Here is a 20,199-nt window from a genome sequence, read left to right on the forward strand (position 1 = left end):
AATACTGGAGTGGTTGCCATTCCCTTCTCCAGGGGATCTTCCCGACCCTGGGTCTCCAGGGATGGAACCTGGGTCTCCTGCACTGCAGATGGATTCTTTACTGTCTGAGCTACCAGGGAAGCCATCACATGTATATGTTTATCTAAAAACACATTTGTTAATATCACCACCAGTGTCCTCAGAAAACTCTTAAGTCTTGGGAAACCATCAACTGAGACCTTGGTGACAGATACAACTTTTCCACAATTCTAGGTTTTTTTTTTGATAGTTCAAATCTTATCATTGTCCCCAAACATCGTCAGTTGTTTTCCTTATCAATTCTGTTCCTTTCATTCCAGGATTTTCCTCCTAAAATATAGATCTAATGATGGCTCTTGGCGGCCAAACTCCATGACTTGTTCCCAGCCCCCAGCACTTGGATGGATTCCAGCCTTGCTTCAAGCCTCTACATTAAAAAAAAAAAGAAAAAGAAAATCTTTAAAGAACACAAATTTACTATTTTCAGTTCTGTAGGTCAGAAATCCAAAATAGGTGTCACTGGGCTCCAGGCCAGGTGTTGGGAGGGTGTGTACCTTCTTAGAGCTCTAGGGAGAATCCAGGGCCTTGCCTTTGTTGGCTTCTCGAGGCTGCCTGCCTGCCTTGGCTCCTGGCCCTGGGCAGTTTGAGGTTGGCAGTGCCCCTAGAGCCTCTCCATCCCACTCCTCTGACCGGGACTCCCCCATCCTTCAGGGACGCTGGGGATTACATCAGACCCACCCGAGAACATCTCACCAAAGGTCATCTGGCTCCTCTGTTCGTCTGCAGCCTCCTTGTCATGTAGCCTGCTGTAGTCACATGAGTAGGACCTGGACATCGGGGTTGGGCGGCATGGTTCTGGCTGCCGTAGTCTAGCATCTCCGTCTTTATGTTCCGACCCTGCTCTCTGAGTGATGTCGGGTAAACTCGTCTTCTGAACGGCATCCCCTTGTGGCAGAAGCCTTTCCTGAGGTCTCCAGGTGGAGTTGCCTCTTTCTCTTGGGCCGAGATAGAGACTGGTGGGTGCGCCCGTCCCCGGGAAGGATCGTGTGTCCATCCGCCCTGTGCTGTGACCTGAGCCTCACGCACCCTCGCTCCTGCCACTGCCCTTGTACTTGGCACATGATAGACAATATCTGGCAATACTGTCAGTTTTGGACGTTTGATCACGGGCTGCGTTTTAGAGGCTGTCGAGCGAATGTTCGGTTTCTTGTCTGTAACAGCAGCGTTAAGAGTTACGTAGGTGAGTGTCATCCTTGTGGGCTATCAGAATACTTAGAGGTCAAGTGTCATGGTAGCCACTGCAGCTCACGCTCAAGGGGTTTGGGAGAAAAGTGTGCATGTATGTAACGATACAGCAAATGTGGCAAAATGTTCAGTGTTGGAAAATGTAGATGAAAAGTACGTAAATATGCCAGCTTTTCTGTAGGTCTGAACATCTGCAAAGGAGGAAGTGGCAAAGAATGGCATCTTAGTGTAGGGTGAACAGAGGAAAGGTGCTGGTTGGGATGGAATAGTTGATTCCAGCTGCTGGAAACTTGGCTTTTCTGAAGTCACAAGCTGGAGCTGTTGGTGAGCAACTTCACGTGTGTGTTTGGCTCAGAGCTGATCCTCGCTGGGGTCACGAAGCATAATAACCAAACCTCTCCTGCTCCTGAGTGAGTGAGGGCATGAGTGCGTGCAGAGTAGAAACCCTGCGGCTAGGAAGACAGAGGACTTGAGGCGTCTCATCCCGGAGGTTCTTCCTGGACGCCCCGTGAGGACTGGCCGTCTCCGCATCTGTTCCTTCTGGGACCGCAGGCACACGGTGACAGGGCCCGCCCACATCGGAGCAGTCTGGGGCCTGCCCCGAAGTCCCTGGGGCCGGCGGGTACTTAGTGCCAACTGAATGGGGTACTGGAGCCATGCCATGGTCCCAGCGAGGACAGGAGAGCGGATGGTCACAGATTGGAGTCCCGAGTTCCCTGGAGGATGCAGCTGAGGCTCTCTGGCCCTGCTGACCTGGAAGTCTCAGTGCCAGCATCCCAGAGGACTCACTGCCCAGCTGGCCCTTCTCAGGGCCTCTGAGTGTGCACAGGCCGGCTCTGTGCCCTTGGTGTGTGGGTGTGGCCTGTCTGGATGATGCTCTGCTGCTGTTCTTACTTGAGACGTGACCCCATGTTTGCAGTGGTGGCAGGGTGGGACCCCTGGTTTGGAGGCCGTCTTGTCCAGTTTCCCGGGTTCTCCCCAGCAGTGCCCCACAACGTCCCCTCTGCACCCCCCACCCATGCTGCTCCATCTACATTGGGACCTCGTCTCCCCACCATTTGTCTGCCCTCTGATGCTGAGCTGAACAGAAGCTTTCCTCCCTGTGTCGGCCGTGGGCTTGGAGGTTCTGGGCCCCCAGATGGAGTCTAACACGGTCTCTTCCCTTGCCTCCTAGGAGCCAGCGGCCCCCTCTCGAGGCTCCTGAGACGCCATCGCTCCAGGACCAGGGACCCCCCAGTGACGAGGCGACAGTCCTTACATCGTAGTCCAGGTGCAGTCCAGCAGGAGGGTCTGCTCTTGGTGCCGGGATGTTACTCATTTAGGCCTTTCCTTGGCTATTGGCTTTTTAAGTTAACTGACAGCTAAGCCCTAAGTCTTCTTTTTAACATCTCACTGGCCTGCCTCAGTCAGCTCTTCTGTCTCACCTGGAAAGGCTTGTCTTCACTCTCATGGTCTCTTGAGTTTCTGTGTGCACTTCTGCTTGGTCCAGACTGCTTGATGTCCTGGGATGGCAGGGCCTTCGGTGCAGGGCGCGTGGTGGGGAGCAGGTGTCTCCGCGCTCAGGGCTTTGTCTGCGTGGCCTGCCGTCCTCGGAGGGACTGGGCCCCGCGGGCGGCCATAACGCCATGGCCTCAATGTATCTTTTCCTCATCTGCCTGTGATTCTTGGAGCCGTTGCGGTCTCAGGTTCAAGGGCCTGTTCCAGTCTGCATCCTGGCCCCCATGCCTCTCAGTCCTCAGCCTTTCACTCTACTCCTCAAGAGTTCTCCCACAGCTTGTTCCTGGGTGCCATAACCAGTGTATTTCAGGTTGGTCCTTGGAGCCCCAGAGTCCGGGGGTGGGGGCAAGGTGGGACAGGAACAGGCATGGAGAGCAGGCATGTGGTACAGCCAAAAAATTAAAACCTAATAAATATAGTGAGAGTGGGTCAAGTTTCACCTGTTGCTTATATTTTCATCTGGCAGAGGATGTAGTTTGGTGAAAAAGAATCCTACTATATAAGTGCTGGACAGTTATTGTTCAGGTTATTTTTAGATAAGAAACTGGTCACTGAGTATGGAGGCTTCACTTTTGTCACTGTTTCATTCATCACAAAATTTTTCAGAGGGGTGTGTGTGTGTGTGTGTGTGTGTGTGTAAAAGAACTGCAGTTGCCCACTCACACCCCCGCCCACATTCCTACAGTCCTCTGGGCCCTTCATATTCTTAATTTTGAGTGTGGAGCTGCGTTGAGAAGACACAGTAGTCAGGATCAGTGGCCCTCGCTGAGTCCTTCATAAGGGGACTGGGGGGCGCATAGCTGTGACCTTTGCCACATAGAGACCTCCCTGTGGGCATGGGGATGCTCTGAGTGAGCCCCGTATGCCTGAGCTTTCCTGTATCACTGAGCGGGAACCAGTTAACTGCAGGCCAGAAAATGAGCCCTGGCTTATGGCGAGGCCCGGGGTCAGGTTCCAGTGGCATTCCAGAGAGACAGCCTGTCTTCAAGGTCATGGCCCTGGAGCTTCCATCACAGCAGAGCCAGGGGCTCTGCCTGTGACGTCGGTGTAACCACTGTCCATCCTTCACACTCAGTACCGCAGGCCGGCCCTGGCCTCCTGTCCGCACTCTTGGCCACTTTGTCCATCTCAGGCTTCACCGTGATCCTCCGCTGCATTTTCTCCTGACTCTTGATTGTCAGTCATGCGTTATGGTGTCCACAGGCCCTTGTGCACTTGGCAGCTTGCTCCCGAATCTGTGGAGTGACTTCAGGTCCACGGTGGCATGTTCTCTGTGAGGGAGACAATTCTGTTACTGCCCGCTGGATGTTTCCCCACGTGTGTGATGTAACAAAAGTCCCCACGCTGGGGAAGTGTACAAACAAGTGCTTGGGAGTTGGCCTGCAGACAGATGGGGTGTGGAGCCAGGAAGGGGGCCACGGTGTTTCCTTCAGACTTTAAATGCTTTTCTCTTGGGGGCGAGTGTCTGAAGTCTTGGCCACCAGAGAAGCAGGCTGTACACACACCAGCACGACCTGTCACGAAACATGCTTTTCCTGCTGGGGCTTATCCCTGCACAGTAAGCCCTGCACAGGTAATCCCCATGGTAACCAGGGGCTCCAAGGGGAGAGGACAGGGATGGAGTAAATGCAGGAATATGGGAAAGGATAGAGTATCTGCTTGCACACAGGCACTTTGTCAGCTGGATCAAAATACCCTGCTCGAAGGCTAATGTGTCGATTCTCCCCAAATAAAGGCGGGTGGCGGTTTGGGACCGTCTCCCCTCGGGTCTGTCCTGCCCAGTAAGACCTGATTAATCCTCCTGGTGGTATGTGGTTGATGCCCTCAACCCTTCCTTTACATAAAAGGTTTACATCTCAAGTGCACATCCCTCAGACGCTCAGCCACAGCTCTCCTGGCTGCTCCCCGCAGCCCAGCCCAGCCTCACCTGTTCAGCCTGGTGGGCCTGAGCTGTGTCTCTTGGGCAGGTGAGCGTGTGACCTGCCAAAAAGTGGGGAGGGTGAACCTGAAATTTCACATATGTCCCGCACCATGGATGGCACAGAAACACGTGTCTGCTGGTTTCTCTCTCCCAGCTTTTGAATAACCTACAAACCACTTTGTTCTTCGCTTTCCTTTAACCTCTTCTTTGGAACTCACATTGGTTTCTGTAATTTCAGGCAAAGTCCCCAAATGGTACAATTTAGGCCCAGAGAAATGTCAGGGACATGGTCCACGACTGCCTATTACAAATCCTTTACTGTTTTTCTAGTTAAAAAAAATTGGCCGAATATTGATAGTTTCATATAGCTCAACCTAATCACGCGTAAGAGACTTTGTACACAGCCATGTCTTAGCATCAAGGGGCTGCCCTGGGGGTGCAGGTCTCCAGAGGAGTTTCCTTGTTGTTTTCTGGGTCAGCCCAACAGGAAATCCTCTCTCTTGCTTTTGGGAATTTCTCAATGTGCACGTATGCAGAGAGAAAACGTAATGAAACTCCATGTACCCAGGTACCTCCCAGGCGGACTCTTTAAGAGATTTCCTTCCCCTCAGTTCAGAAGCAGTAATTAGTCACTGAAAGAATGTTAAAATGCTGGTGAAAATGCCAGTAATCTGTCCAGAGACACTGCCTTGATTCTCCTTCCAGTATACACTCACACTTGTGTGTGTTACTGTTAATTTTCTACCAGTCTGAGTATATACACACACATGTGTTCCTGTTATTTTCAACCAGTCTGAGTATACACTCACACGTGTGTGTTCCTGTTATTTTCTACCAGTCTGAGTATATACTCATACTCGTGTGTGTTCCTGTTATTTTCTACCAGTCTGAGTATACACTCACACTCATGTGTGTTCCTGTTATTTTCTATCAGTCTGAGCATACACGCACACTCGTGTGTGTTCCTGTTATTTTCTAGGGCTGCTGCCAGGCTCATTTGACTCTGTCCTCCCCCTTTTCTCAGAGACACGCACTCTCCCAACGCAATATTTGATCTGTCTCCTTGGCAGCTCTTGCTCCATATGATTCTCCAGGCCCCTGCCCTCTGTGTGATTTCCAGAACTCTCCCCTGAGGCCCCTGCTGGGCTTTGCTGCCCCAGTTACCTCCTTGTCCTCAGACCCAGAGAAAGCGCCTGTTGCTTCAAAGCCAGTGGCTCCTGGCCAGCGGCTGCGGGAAGTGGGTGGGTGACGCAGATCCACCCCACCGTGTGAGTAACTCATTGACTGGACTTGACAGGAGTAGTGGCATTCAGAAAGAGGTTGTCTTAACTCATGTGACTCCCTTATTTGTAGGATTTCAGATAAGTGACAAAGTTGAGTGTTGTCAGACGGGAAGAAGAGTATATTTGGTCAAAGTTGTGTCACTCTGGCACCTGCCATGGAACAGGGCTCCTGGAGTCAGAGGACGTGGGTTCAAATCCTGGCTCCCTACTTAAAGTGAGGTGACTGTGGCTGGGGGTCTACCCATCCTCCTGGGAGAGGAGGGAGGCCTGTGACTCGGCTGGTCTCTGGTGAGGACAAAGTGAACCCGTGTGTGTGTGTGTGGCGAGGAGCTGGTGTGTTGGGTTGGTTTCAGGTGGACCCCAGCTCCCGAGAGAGTTTCTTCTCCAGGTCGGTTTGGGGAAGCTGTCCCTGACTTCTCACAGCTACTTTACTTTTGAGCCAGTGCATTTTCTAGAAATTCTGAGTTTTTTCAGAGTAGCCTGTGGCAGTGGGAAGACTGGGGGAAGGGAGGAAGTGACAGGTATTTGAGGATTACAGTGGCCCCAAGCTTACGGGTAAGTAGGTGAGTCTGTGAGAGTTTGCTGAGTGAGTAACTGAGTAAATGGGAAAATAATGGTCTGTGACCGAGCAGTGTGGTCAGATCTGCTGGGCAGGAGTCCCCGCCTTGCTTGGTTCCAGGGGCCGGCTGTCCTGGCGCTTTGTGAAAGAGGACATTTGGAGAAGGAGCCTCTGAAATCTCTAATATGCTTTTCAGGATTCCTTAGAGCCTGGAGAACTAAAGAAACAGTGTTCTGCCAGTAAGTCTGAATTCTGATCCTGGGGGAACTTTATTTAAGACATTTCCATTTGAGGTTGGAGAGCCAGACGAAGTGTCCACAGTTCACACACACGCAACTTTACAAAGCCCGCTCACCAGCCCCTCTGCACCCGCACCCCACTCAGGTCCAGGCCCCTGCTGGGCTCTGGCTCATGGACCCTGCCCTGAGGGGGGGCCCGTCCCCCGGCCCCGGGCCTACCTACAGAGTTTGTCTGTCACTGGCTTCAGTGAATCAGGTGGCACACGTTTGCTTCTTTCCATCCCAGAGAAGTGAGAAGCACTAAGGCACATGTTGGAGGAACTCTGAGCCCCTCACGAAACACAGGTTTCTGTTGTAACGCGTTTCCACACGCAGAACCGGGGCGTGTGTCTTGATAAAGCACAGCTTCCCTGGTGATGGAAACACTGTTGGGAGACGAAAAGACTTAGTCACATCCTGCTGGCTGCAGGAGGAAGCGTTCCTAGATTTTATCTGATTTTTGTGAGGATGCACTTACTGGGTCGTCCACTGGCTTCTTGTCTGCTGTCTCTCTTGGATGTGGGCAAACGCTGTGGACAAGCTTGAGTGTGGGTAAGCCAGCAACGTTGACAGTGTCAGGCCAGGCGTCAATTCATGACCGCCGTGTGATGGGGACCTCAAGCTGCCAGAATTTGTCTGCCTTGCTTCTGTGAGGGAGAAGTGATGGGCAGGTGCTGAGACTTAGAAGAAAGAACCAGAGCTGACTCTGCCTGGGAAGAATTTGCCTCTGAGCATGCCTGCCTGTGTATGCTGACTTGTGTCTGACTCTTTGCGACCCCATGGACTGTAGCCCGCCAGGCTCCTCTGTCCATGGGATTCTCCGGGCCAGAATACTGGAGTGGGTTGCCATGCCCTCCTCCAGGGGATCTTCCCGACCCAGGAATGGAACCCGTATCTCCTGCATTGCAGGCAGATTCTTTACCAAGCCACCAGGGAAGCCGTCTTAGTATACTCCTTGTGCCTTATCTGTCAAGGCAGGACCAGAGAGGCACCCCGTTTTTCAGATGTGGAAACTGAGGCCCCAGAGACATGCACTACTTTAACCCAAGGAACCCTGGGCAGAGATGACAGGGACACCAGCTGTCCCCACAGTGGAGCACCTCCCACGACACAAGGAACTGTTGGGAAACTTTCAAGGCCTCAGAGGCAACTCCTTGTTGCTTGGGTTGAATGTTAACCCAAATAGCATCTTCTTACATGTGTATTCATTTAGAGAAACAGAACCGGACTCTTTGGTGACGCGAACCTTTGAATATTCAGCAAATGAGATCTCCTTTGATGGACAGACCCTTTTAAGTCATTGAAGGCAATGGTGAAGATGTTGCCTAAGATGAAGGACAGACGTCCAGCCAGTGTCCTGTTAAGTTTCCTGAAATTAAATCAGTGATCGTACTGAGTGTGAGCTATGGGCCCTGTACGTGTTCTGGTCCCGTACGTTCTGCTCATGGGCCTTGTAGGTGCTGGGGGCAGAGGCGATTAGAGGCGGCCCTGCCAGTGGGACGTGTTGACGCTTAGCTCCGAGATGGGGGCTTACACCACCACCACCCTCCTGCCCACTGCCAGTTAGCTGCCCAGCCTTTCCCCCAACCCCCTCCACGCTCCCGGGGCCCCGGGGATCCTGACTCAGAGGACAGCAGGCTCTGCAGGTGGTGAGGCGTGGGTTTGAGCCCTGACTCCCATCTTTTGTTGGCTGCATGCCCTCCACCAAGTTACTGGCCCCGACTCTGCCTCTTCGGCTGAGATTGCCTTTCTGCTTTCCCCAAGCCCAGCTGTGTCAGCCCAGGGCATCATACCGGGAGTGAGATCCCTGAATTCAGGAGGAGTTCCATTCTGCCCTCAGCTTGTCCATCGCTGCCTGGGGTCAGATGAGTGTAGATCCTGGGAGACTTTAAGAGAGTCCGAGTCCTGAGGTCACATGTCATGGGGGTGTGGCTGGCCCCCCCAGCCACTGCAAACCTTCAGCGCCCTGTGGTCCCCTCCTCCCCTTGCCTCTCCACTGCCCTGCTGTGCCCCAGCTTCAGTTCTGTCGTTTCCTTAACCTCCTTCCACATGCCCATGTGTTGGGTCTTCATCTGCGTCAACCAGTCCCCTCCATCCTTGTTTCTTTTTCTTTAAAAACTTAAAAGTTCTTGCACCTGGGCCTCCTGACACCTGGGGGAAGTGAATCTGGCTTGGAGAACAACTTCCTTCAACGCAGATTGCATTCCTTGCGTGCATCTCTCTTCTTCCGCCGTGGCCCGTGACCTGGAATGCTCTCGCTTTGAACCACGTCTGGTTGAGATGGCTTCACTTCTGCTCCCTTCCTCATTAAAGCTGCAGGTGTTCCGGAGCTTTCAGGACTCCTGGGCAGCCCTGCCCCACGCGGCTGAAGGGGACCTGGGGACCGCCCGTCCCCGGTCAGCGTCCTGTGTAGACCTCAGTGCGTCTGTCTCCTGCTGGAATGACGGGGTTTATTCTACATGACTCCCCTGCTTGGGACCACTCCCAAATGTAATGACCACTTAAAAAAAAAAAAGCAGACGTATGAAGAATCAAATGTCAAGACTTTCTCCAAAGCATTTATGAACTTGGTGTCTATCACAGCCTCCGTCTGTGACCTCTTTCCCTCCCTCCATGAAGCCATTAAGCTCTTCTTTTTCGGTAATGGGACTGTCATTAAATTTGAGTGGAAAAAAAAAAATCATACAGTTCACACCTGCCTGCCTTTGTCAGACGCCTTCAGCACCGCATCCTAAAGTCTTTATCTCAGCAGTCTGGACCCGTTGGGCCATCTTGCTCCGACTGTTATATAGTGATCACTGGAATCAAACTTGGAGTTAGAAATTCTGTGGGAAAGGGACAGATTTCCTTTGCTTTTCTAAGAGGACATTCTTTCATAATGTGTGAGTCGGGAGTGAGAGAGAGCCAAAGCTCTTGCTGTTACAGGATTCCTGTCAAAAACTGGAATGAAAGTGTAGCTCTCGACTGTTGCAGAAATTTCTCCCTGGGAGACAGGATAACGTAATTTCCAGATAATGCTTTCAATGCATATTGGGGACTTTCTGCGTAAATCCTGACTGCAGGAAGTCTGTCCGAGCCTGACACTGGTGAGGCTGGTGTGCTTCGATTGGTTTTACGTGGAGAAGTTTCATTTGTTTTCAGCTGTTGGCTGAATGAGCAGCTCAGGAGCCCGGGCACGAACGTGAATTGTGGGGTAATGTGCACAATACCGACAGATGATGCTGCCTGGAGAACCCAGATTTTTTCCATTACTGCCAAGGGGAAAGAAAGGATGTTACTTTAAAATAAACCCAGGGCGGGGTTAGTGAGCATCTCAATCTCTCCCGCCCTGGGAAGTAGAATTGGACACGGCACTCGTGCTGTCCGCACTCTCAGCCCTGGGGTTCGGCGGCGACTGGTTGCGTTCCTGCCCCAGTGGTTTCCAAGGGACTGGGTTTGCCCTTTCCCCAGACAGAGAGGGCGTGCTGGAGAGGCAGCCCAGGAGGAAACAGCCAGCCCTCCTGCGCTCCTGTTCACTGCACCCGAGCACTTCCCTCCAGCCCAGGACTCTTTCTGAGAAACAGTGGCTGCTGTCTCCCCACTTACAAGAAGTCAGCTATGTCCAGGGAGTCTCAACCAAAAAGTCCCTTTCACGTGTTTGCAGTCCAGTGTCTGGGTCTGAATTTACAGAACTCAGTGCCCCGGCCCCTTTATGTTAAAGATGGTGCTGGGTCCCCAGGGTTGGTTAAGTGGGTTCATGGACAGGGGTAACCAGGGGCATGTGGCATGTTCACTGCAGCTGCAGTGTCCAGGGGGGCTCATTTCAGCCTATAATGAGGTCAGTGGGCTCTCGGAAGGTGTCCCCTGGCATGCCCTTTGCCAGGTGTCCCAGCACAGTCACTCTGGCAGCTCTGGCTTCTTCCTCAGACAGCAGCCCCTGTGAGAAAGGTGTGTGGACTGTGGACCAGCCCTTCCCAGGGCCCAGGATAGAGTGGTCTTTCAGAGGAAGGTGGTGCTCGCTCTAGCCTCCTGGGTCACTTTGGGAAGCCAAGGAGAGACCGTGCTGTCCAATTGCAGTGTCTTTGCTTTGCACTTGGCTTCTGTCGTTTTGAGGAGAGAATCCATTTGTTATGAACTAAAAACTACATCTAGGAGAAAATTCTTAAAGAGATGGGAATACCAGACCACCTGACCTGCCTCTTGAGAAATCTGTATGCAGGTCAAGAAGCAACAGTTAGAACTGGATATGGAACAACAGACTGGTTCCAAATACGGAAAGGGGTATGTCAAGGCTGTATATTGTCACCCTGCTTATTTAACTTATATGCAGAGTACATCATGAGAAATGCTGGACTGGAAGAAGCGCAAGCTGGAATCAAGATTGCCAGGAGAAATATCAATGTCAGATATGCAGATGACACCACCCTTATGGCAGAAAGTAAAAAGGAACTAAAGAGCCTCTTGATGAATGTGAAAGAGGAGAGTGAAAAAGTTGGCTTCAAACTCAACATTCAGAAAACCAAGATCATGGCATCTAGACCCATCACTTCATGGCAAATAGATGGGGAAACAGAAACAGTGAAAGATTTTATTTTGGGGGGCTCCAAAATCACTGCAGATGGTGACTGCAGCCATGAAATTAAAAGATGCTTGCTCCTTTTAAGAAAAGCTATGACCAACCTAGACAGCATATTAAAAAGCAAAGACATTACTTTGCCAACAAAGGTCCATCTAGTCAAAGCTATGGTTTTTCCAGTAGTCACGTGTAGATGTGAGAGTTGGACTATAAAGAAAGCTGAGCGCCGAAGAATTGATGCTTTTGAACTGTGGTGTTAGAGAAGACTCTTGAGAGTCCCTTGGACTGCAAAGAGGTCCAACCAGTTCATCCTAAAGGAAATCAGTCCTGAATATTCATTGGAAGGACTGATGCTGAAGCTGAAACTCTAATCCTTTGGCCACCTGATGGGAAGAACTGACTCATTTGAAAAGACCTTGATACTGGGAAAGACTGAAGGCAGGAGGAGAAGGGGATGACAGGATGAGATGGTTAGATAGCATCACTGACTCAATGGACGTGAGTTTGAGCAAGCTCTAGGAGTTGGTGATGGACAGGGAGGCCTAGCATGCTGCAGTCCATGGGGTCGCAAAGAGTTGGACATGACTGAGTGACTGAACTGAACTGAGGAGAGGGTGGGAGTGGGTGCCTGCTCTCTCTAAATGTCGGTCCCATTTACCAATCACTTTAGAAGCAGGACGGGTCGTCAGGTGCTCTCAGGCTCCACTTCCCTTCTGGGTTTTCCCCGAGATGATGCTGCCAAGTTATTCACTGCCTTTCCCACCGTCCCTGGCAGAGCCCTTCCGCTGAGAGTGGTGTTGAAATGGTGCATCTTCCCTTTTAACTTGTTATCCAAGCAGTGGTTTATTATAGGCTTTGTTGTGTTTCATAGTCTGGCTTGAATGAATTCAGGGAAATCCTGGAAGGAAGAAAGAAGAAGGCAGGACCAGGAGGACTTGCACCCCGGGCTTTCCAGCCAGTTGGTCCCCGGCGGGTCCTCAGCACCTGCTGCCCCAGCCCGGCCGCCTCGCTGGAACCCCTCAGGGCTCGGGGCTCCCGACCCAGCGCCAGCAATGGGCCAGCGAGTGGCTGCAAGCATCCTGGGCACTGGCGCTCTCTGTTGTGTCTCCTGTTCTGTCCCTGCCCTCTCAGCTCTTATCAGACCTCTGACTTTCCTGCTCCGCTGCTGTTCCACTAATACGGTCATCTTCCCTCATTTCCTCCCACTTCCGCCCCCCTCACCAAGGGTGATATCATTTCCTACCTCCCCCACCCACCAATGCCAGACCCAGATATGGAGCTGGCCCCCCTGCACCTTCCGAGCTCGTGACCCCATTTGACTCTTGGCTCTCTGCGTTATTTTTCGTCATCTTTACATGAAGGGTTTCCGACCGGAGGAGTTTATTCCCCATTCTAGCTGAAAACTTTTGAGTCTCGAGAAACTGTTTTTTTCTCTTCTCTTGGCCCATCAGATAAAATGTGGAGAGGACCCCCCACCCGTCCCTCTGTGACTCGCAGGGGGCCTGGCCTGAGGCCGGGCAGAGGACCAGCCCACAGGGGTGTGGGCAAGCAGTTCAGGGTTCCAGGTGATTAGGTACGGACTCTGCCAGATCTGCTGTCTCCGCTGAGACGATTGCACTTTCCGGTCACTTAACTGCAGCAAAGTGAGGTAGATCAGGCAACACCAATTGGTCATCAAGGTGAATTTCTCGTGGCTCAGAGTCATAATGGTAGCTTGTCTCTGCACACGTTTAGGTTTGCAGGAAAGCCGTGAGGGTAGTTCCTGCACGCCCACATCGTTTCCTCTGAGATTAGCATCTTAACCCTGGTGTGATATTTCGGCTGTGGCCAACTGCCTGGTATGGATACAGCTGGAGTCCGTGCTTTGTTCAGGCTTCCTGAGCTCTCCCCGCTGTCCTCCTCCCATCCCGGGGCCTCATCCCATCCTCTAGGCTAGTGTCCTGTCTCCCGAGGCTCCTCCTGTTTGCACCAGCTCACGGACTTCTCTTGTTCTTGATGACACCCGAGGACTGGGCACAACTGAAAAGAACGTGCACACATACACCAGGAGCGAAACGCAGGTGTTTCGTAGAGTTCCTCTTCTGTGATTTGTCTGATACTTTTCTCAGGATTAGCCTGGGGTTACGGCTTTGGGGAGGAAGCTCTCTCTCCCTTCTCATCGCATCATACGCTCGAGTATAACCTGTCACTTCCTGATGTGGACCTTGGCCGCCTGGCCGGGGTGATGTTCTGCCAGGGTTCCCGCTTCCCACACTGTCCTCTTTGGAAGGATCGGGGCTCTGGTTCCCCTTCCTTGGGGCTCCAGGCAGGCCCCACTCCCTCGGGATGAATTCTCCTGTGATTGGCCGGGGTCTCCCAGAGGGTGCTGACCAGGGACGTAGTTCAGAAGGTGGGTGGCATCCCGGGCCCCATGGAGTGATAAGGTCCCTGTGAAGGTCAATGACTGGACCCATGTGCACCGTCTGGACTGTATCACATAGCACTCTGCCCACATTTTCATGCAGAGGAAAAGTGCTTCCCAGAGTAGCGACAGTTACAAGGGCCCTAACTCATAACAGTTCAATGCTTTTCTGCTCTGGGCATACTCTTTGTTAAGCTGGAGACAGCCTGGCTCCTGCTTGGTCCCGGGAAGGTCTGAAAAGTATTGTCACTGCCATTGAAGGCCTCTGGGCTCTGATAGTTAAATTCATGTTTAGTTTGGTTTGCCTTCCACAACAGCACACTTGGAATGTTGTTGTTGTTGTTTAGTCGCTCAGTCGTGTCCAGCTCTTTGCAACCCCATGAACTTGTAGCCTGCCAGGCTCTTCTGTCCCTGGGATTCTCCAGGCAAGAATACTGGAATGGGCTGCCATTTCCTTCTCCAGGGTTTCTTCCCGACCCAGGGATCAAACTTGCGTCTCCTGCATTGGTGGGCGAATTCTTTACCGTCTGAGCCACCAGGGAAACCCATACCCTTAGAATAACAGCTTACTTTTCCTGGTGAATTGTATGACTCTCAGCAGGAACAGTGGGCTTAATTGCGCTTCTCTTGCTATTTCTGCCTGGAGAAGGCTCTCGATTAGGAACTGAAATCAGTGTGGGGGCTCAAGAGACCAGAGTCCCATCAGCAGGTGGGTTGGCCTCTGGGTGTTTCTCCCGCTGGTCACACCTGAGGCCGGGAATCCGTGGGTGGGTGTTCTGCCCGCGGGTGGTGGGATCGTGAGAGGTGAGGGCTTAGCGGCCAGTGACAGTGGGGGACCGCGTGGCCCACCTGCTGCGGTGAAGGGGTCCCTGGGTGAGACCAGAGCGCTAACGCAGCTCCTGCCTCTGTCCTCCCCTCCGCAGACCTGCAGCCGCGGGATGGGGTGCACCATGCTGAAAGGCGTCGGGCAGCAGATGCTGCGGCGGAAGGTGGTGGACTGCAGCCGCGAGGAGAGCCGGCTGTCGCGATGCCTGAACACGTTCGACCTGGTGGCGCTGGGGGTGGGCAGCACGCTGGGGGCCGGCGTGTACGTGTTGGCCGGGGCCGTGGCACGGGAGAATGCCGGCCCCGCCATCGTCATTTCCTTCCTCATCGCCGCGCTGGCCTCCGTGCTGGCTGGCCTCTGCTACGGCGAGTTTGGCGCGCGGGTCCCCAAGACGGGCTCGGCCTACCTCTATAGCTATGTCACCGTGGGTGAGCTCTGGGCCTTCATCACCGGCTGGAACCTCATCCTGTCCTACATCATCGGTAGGTCTCTGCGCCGGGCCCCACCTCCCTCCTGGTGTTCCCGCCCCAGCCTGGATCCCCAGACCCACGGGGTCTGGCTGCCCCCCTAGCTCGGCACCTCCCGCCTCCCCTTGCTGCTGCAGTCTTTCCCTTTTCCTTTGGTGCAAGGTGGAGGCCTGCCGCACGTGGGACCCAGTGGGAACAAGCCCAGCCCCCAAGAGGCCAGTCTTGTTAGCACAAAGAGACACAGAATCAGGCTGCTCGTAGCTAGTGAAAAAAGGACCTCGTCTCTTTCAGTCTTTTTCCTGATTACTCAAGTAAATACATCACTGATAACAGAAAAATTTAAGAAATGCAGAAAAGCACAAAGAAGAAATTAGAAATTACCCAGCCTGACAGCCCAGCCTCTTGGTGGGAATGCGACTACTTTAAAAGGGCCTTTACGTTTCCAGAGAGCTTGCCTGCGAATAAAACAGAATGGTGAGCGTGAAGCTCCTGCCGTTCCTAAACCAGCAAGTGACAGTCACCAGCAAGGCACCCTTTACAAATAAAGGAAGACGCCTTTTGTGGTGACTGGAACTTTAGCAGCATTTCCCGGGAAGCGTTGCTGGAAAAGCAGTGACGGGTGTTACTCGGATTGAGAGAACAGTCGGGTGCTCTTGGCTGTTGGGGTGGTGGTGGGGGGTGCTGGACTCCACACCTGTTGTTCCATGCAGTCAGAGCCTCTGGGCCCATGGTCCCCCCAGGCCTGGCACAGAGCGGCAGAGGTGGCTGACTCTGGCGGGGCGGGGGCGGGGGCGGGGGTTGGTGAGCCAGCCACTTGGCTGCTGGGGAGGGGCCAGTCCTGAGCCACCGCCCTTGGCCCTCCGGCCCCCTCTGGGAGGCAGGCCCTGTCAGCTCGGCTGCTGAGGGTCTTCGGGGAGGAATGTGGCCCCCACTGCCTACTGCAACACAGGGGTGGGTCGTGAGGTCCCCTGAATGGTCTGTTCCCAGGATTTCTTGTTACAGTGAAATAAAATAGGTAGAGTCAGTACTGTCAGAGCGCCTCTTGGTGGTCAGGATGGTGTTATTTTGTTAAATTTTACTATGATTCAGCTACACGTAGGTTCAAAACACATGGTACACACACACACACACACACACACACACACACTCTCACACTCACACACACTCTCACACTCACACACATTTGTGTTGGTTGTGATGGAGAATGCATCTCGTCCCAGGCCCTATGTCTGGCTTCTCTGCAGACTCCAACCAGCGCTCCCTTCTTGGTCAGTACATCCTGGGGTGCGGCGGCTGCCCCGGGGTTCCCTGCTCCCCAGCACCCAAGGGCTGTGAGCCCCCGCGGGTGCTGCAGATGTTGACAACAGGCGCTGTGTTGACTGTTGCCTTCTCTTCCATCTGACAGTGTGTTTCTTGGCAGGTACCTCGAGCGTAGCGCGGGCCTGGAGCGCGACGTTTGATGAGCTGATTGGGAAGCCCATTGGGGAGTTCTCACGGACGCACATGGCCCTGCATGCACCCGGGGTGCTGGCTGAGAACCCGGACATATTTGCCGTGATCATCATTGTAATCCTCACAGGTACAACCACATGTCGGGTGTGTCAGGAGGGGGACCAGGAGTCTGGGGTGAGGCTCAGGCTCCCTCCTTTTCTCTTTCTCCCATCCCCCCGTTTTCTTGTCTTCTTTAATTGATGCAGACATCTTTTTTTTTTTTTTTTGTCAAAGTGGCTTCTCAGAGATTCACATAGGGTTGGCCTATTGAATAGGTTGAGTTGTGCGCTGTTTAATTAAGAGAGACTCTCAGGTGTTTGCATGTTTGTGGAGTAGGATTTCATTAGGGCTGCAGGCTTTGTATAGAGGTGACCTAGGAATACAAGTTCTTCTGACTCAGCGGATGACCATTTAGAAATGAGAGTTGGCCTTTGTCAGCCAGGACGACATGGAGGAACCAGGCCCGATGCTCACTGCACCTTGGGGTTGGAGACAGCTCAGGTGATTTGCACCCAACCAGCCGGCAAAACACCTCCTTAAATAATGAAGTTTCCCCACAAAGTTGCTGGTACAGGATTTTTAAATTGCAGACAGGGCTTGAACACAGCTGATGGCAGCTTCTTCTTAGTGACATTGACCCGAGTCTCAGCCACCAAGTTGGGAGTTCTGTTAATATACCCATTAAGCAGAAACTCAGATAAATTCTCTTTTGAGGTTAGAAGATTTGGGATGGGTTTTAAAAACATCCGTGCCTTGTTTTACACACCATGTAATTGAAATCGTTCTGCACAGGGTCAGTTTCAGTGGTACATCTGGTCCAGCTGGCAGGAACATGGATCAGAAATTAAGTCTTCACGAGTGAGGTTTTCATAAGAACAGGAGGGTGGGAGGCTGAAGAACAAGCACAGCGGAGTGTGACGTGTTCCCTGAATTGCTCCATGCCCTTCTAATGTCTGTATTTCAGAAATCAGTCTATGACGTAGGGCATCTTTTATGCTAAAATGTGTAAGAGACGTCCAGTCAGATGGGTGGTCCCGTGTCACTGGGCGCCTTCCCTGACTCTTCCCTGGCCGAGGGTTCACCACAGACGTGTGTCCTGTGTTCCCCAACCTGTGCTTTTTCACCCAGTACTTTTTTATCTCGAGTTTTCGAGGTAGAGCTGGTCTGGCTCAGACGTTCTACGTGCACTGAGTCCCAGGAGGGGGACTCTGTGGCAGGACCCCCAGGTGGCCGTCACTGCGGACACTGCTAATACCCCACAGAGCATCTGAATGATTCCATGTCTGGAGAACTTTTTTTTTCTCTCGAGACACTGAACAGAGTGTCTCCTTGGAGGAAATGAACTCCTACTCACTGAGTGGTTCTCAGTGATGGAGGTTCAGGGAGAGCCTCCCTTCATTCCAGAGAGGGCTTTGCTATTGAGGGGCGCCATTGGCTCAGACGTCCCCAGCCCTGCTGTCCCTGGGGTGCTCCTGGTTGTTGTCTCAATTCCACAAGCTGGCTGGAAGTCCAGCCCTGATGGCTTTGTTCAACACCCCGCGGACTTGGGTTGTTTTGTTCCCTGCCTCTAGGATGAGAGTCACTGCAGCCTCGTTCCTCTTCAGAGGTTTGACACTGCTCAGATTCTTCTAACGTCACCTTCTCGTCCCCACTCCCCATCCCAGAGGGACTTGTTGGCCCGAGGTCAGCACTGAGGCCGTTTCTGTTTATGCCCTTTTGCAGGACTTTTAACTCTGGGTGTGAAAGAGTCAGCCATGGTCAACAAAATATTCACGTGTATCAACGTTCTGGTGCTGGGCTTCATCATGGTGTCGGGGTTTGTGAAAGGATCAATTAAAAACTGGCAGCTCACGGAGGAGGACTTCCGGAACACGTCGGGTCACCTCTGCCTGAACAAGTGGGTGTCCCTCTGACTCTGGGCGCCTGGGCCTGGTGCGGCTAGGGTGGACCTTGGCTACCACAACACAGTCCAGTACGGTCTCTGTTAAAAAATGTAATTTGAGCTAGGATATTTTGTCATTACTGAATTGTTTTTTTTTTTTTTGCAGTCAGATAGCTGAGGGTGTCTCGTTTGTCTGAAATTTGTGTTTTCTTGCCTTGTATTTGACTGTCTGTTGTACGACACAGGAAGATGCTGGGGGAACAGCGGCATCTCTGGATGCTGATTCCAAAACCCTGCCTCGGTGAGGACCGTGGTCAGGCTCACTCAGTTGTCCCTGTTTCCCCGTATCCTTTTTGATGATGGAACTCTGAATTTCCTTTTCCGAAAGGAAGATTTTCCTCTGCGGTACCACGTGGATGCTGCTTTCTTTTGAAATGCCTTCCTATCTGATCACCTTGAACGAAGAAGTCGGTGGAACTTTTTATCTCAGGTGTTCTTCAGAGTAGTTTTTCAGAACAACTGAAGTTATCACAACGTGATGTTGACAACCTCTTTCACTACCACTCCACGGGGGTGTGTCAGCCCTGAGACGCCGTGGCCTCAGCGTCCTTCCACATTGGGCTCAGGACGCCCAGGGCTGGAAGCAGGTGACCAGCCGGCTCTCCACCCTGTGCCTTTGCAGGCCTCTGGGCAGGCCCTTACCAACAAGCTCACCTTGTTTCGGGAAACAAAAGCCAAACATTGGAATGGATCTCTCTGACCTTTTTTTTTTTTGGTCAGATTTTTTGATACATGTTAGGATCTTGGGATGAAGAATGGGGAGTTCTAATTTTGTTTACAATTCTGTTTTAATTGTGGCTAAAGGTTAAACTGGTGCTTTGAAGAGATCCTCCTAAAATGCAGTGGCTTTACAAGGATATCTCAGCTCCAGGAATGATCAGTTGGGGGTGGCTGGCCAGCGTGGACACATGCAGGCTTACAGGGGCCCGATCGTCCACCTCGCTGACCCATTATCCCCAAGGACACAGTGTGGTCAGAGCTGGGCTATGGGTGGGCACAGGCATGACCCAGCTCTCCCACCAGGGACCAGAGTGCAAGGACCATGCACTCAGATCTGGAAGATGTGTTCCTCCTGCCCACATCCCCCTGGCCAGAATCCAGTGGGGGGCCGCGTTCAGCTGCAAGAGAGGCCGGAAAGCCGAGTGGTCACATGTTGCATTGACCTCTGATTAAGGCCCGGGTGCCCGGCGTGTCCTCCGATGGCCTACTCTGTGGGCAGGCGCTTATCAGCAGCTGGTTCACTAACTGGAGCGCAGACAGGAAACGAACCCATGAAACTAGCTCTAACACCATACGGTCAACAGTTCAAACAAAAAGAGCCTTCCTTTTGGGGACGAAACATGACTATAGAGAATTGAGAGCTTTTAATAAGTCACTCCCCAGCATTCCTGAGTCTTGTTCGTGCCAAATTTATCAGTGCCCATTAATTCCGGGCGGAGTAGAGCCAATTTGAAATATGTTTTGGAGTAACCCAGTCAACTTGGAAAGCTTCACGGCCCCCTCACCAGTCACTGTGAGCCGGTAAAGAGTTGAACGGAGATGGCGCCTCTTGTCTCCTGGTTGTCTGTCTAGATTTAGTCTTCTTGATGTTGTTTTTTTTTTTTTTTTTAATTAATTAATTTATTTTATTTGGAGGCTAATTACTTTACAATACTGTAGTCTTTTTTGCCATACATTGACATGAATCAGCCACTGGTGTACATGTGTCTCCCATCC

The 20,199-nt window shown here is 52.3% G+C and overlaps 1 protein-coding gene across 6 annotated transcripts in view; it reads left to right on the forward strand.

The window, feature by feature from the left end:
• The window catches only part of SLC7A1 (solute carrier family 7 member 1), a 63,086-nt gene that overhangs the window by 29,055 nt on the left and 13,832 nt on the right, over positions 1 to 20,199 (forward strand). For 3 of the 6 annotated variants that reach the window (XM_070800228.1, XM_070800231.1, XM_070800229.1), the window contains exons 2-5: positions 2,438 to 2,533; positions 14,681 to 15,065; positions 16,471 to 16,629; positions 18,264 to 18,438. In XM_070800228.1, the coding sequence (XP_070656329.1) occupies positions 14,696 to 15,065; positions 16,471 to 16,629; positions 18,264 to 18,438 (704 nt within the window). In that variant the 5' untranslated portion in view covers positions 2,438 to 2,533; positions 14,681 to 14,695. The remainder of the gene's footprint in view (positions 1 to 2,437; positions 2,534 to 14,680; positions 15,066 to 16,470; positions 16,630 to 18,263; positions 18,439 to 20,199) is intronic. The other 3 variants (XM_070800226.1, XM_070800227.1, XM_070800230.1) reach the window with 2 other exon arrangements.

The sequence above is a fragment of the Bos indicus genome, chromosome 12 (assembly GCF_029378745.1).
Source record: "Bos indicus isolate NIAB-ARS_2022 breed Sahiwal x Tharparkar chromosome 12, NIAB-ARS_B.indTharparkar_mat_pri_1.0, whole genome shotgun sequence".
Classification (NCBI taxonomy): Eukaryota; Metazoa; Chordata; class Mammalia; order Artiodactyla; family Bovidae; genus Bos; species Bos indicus.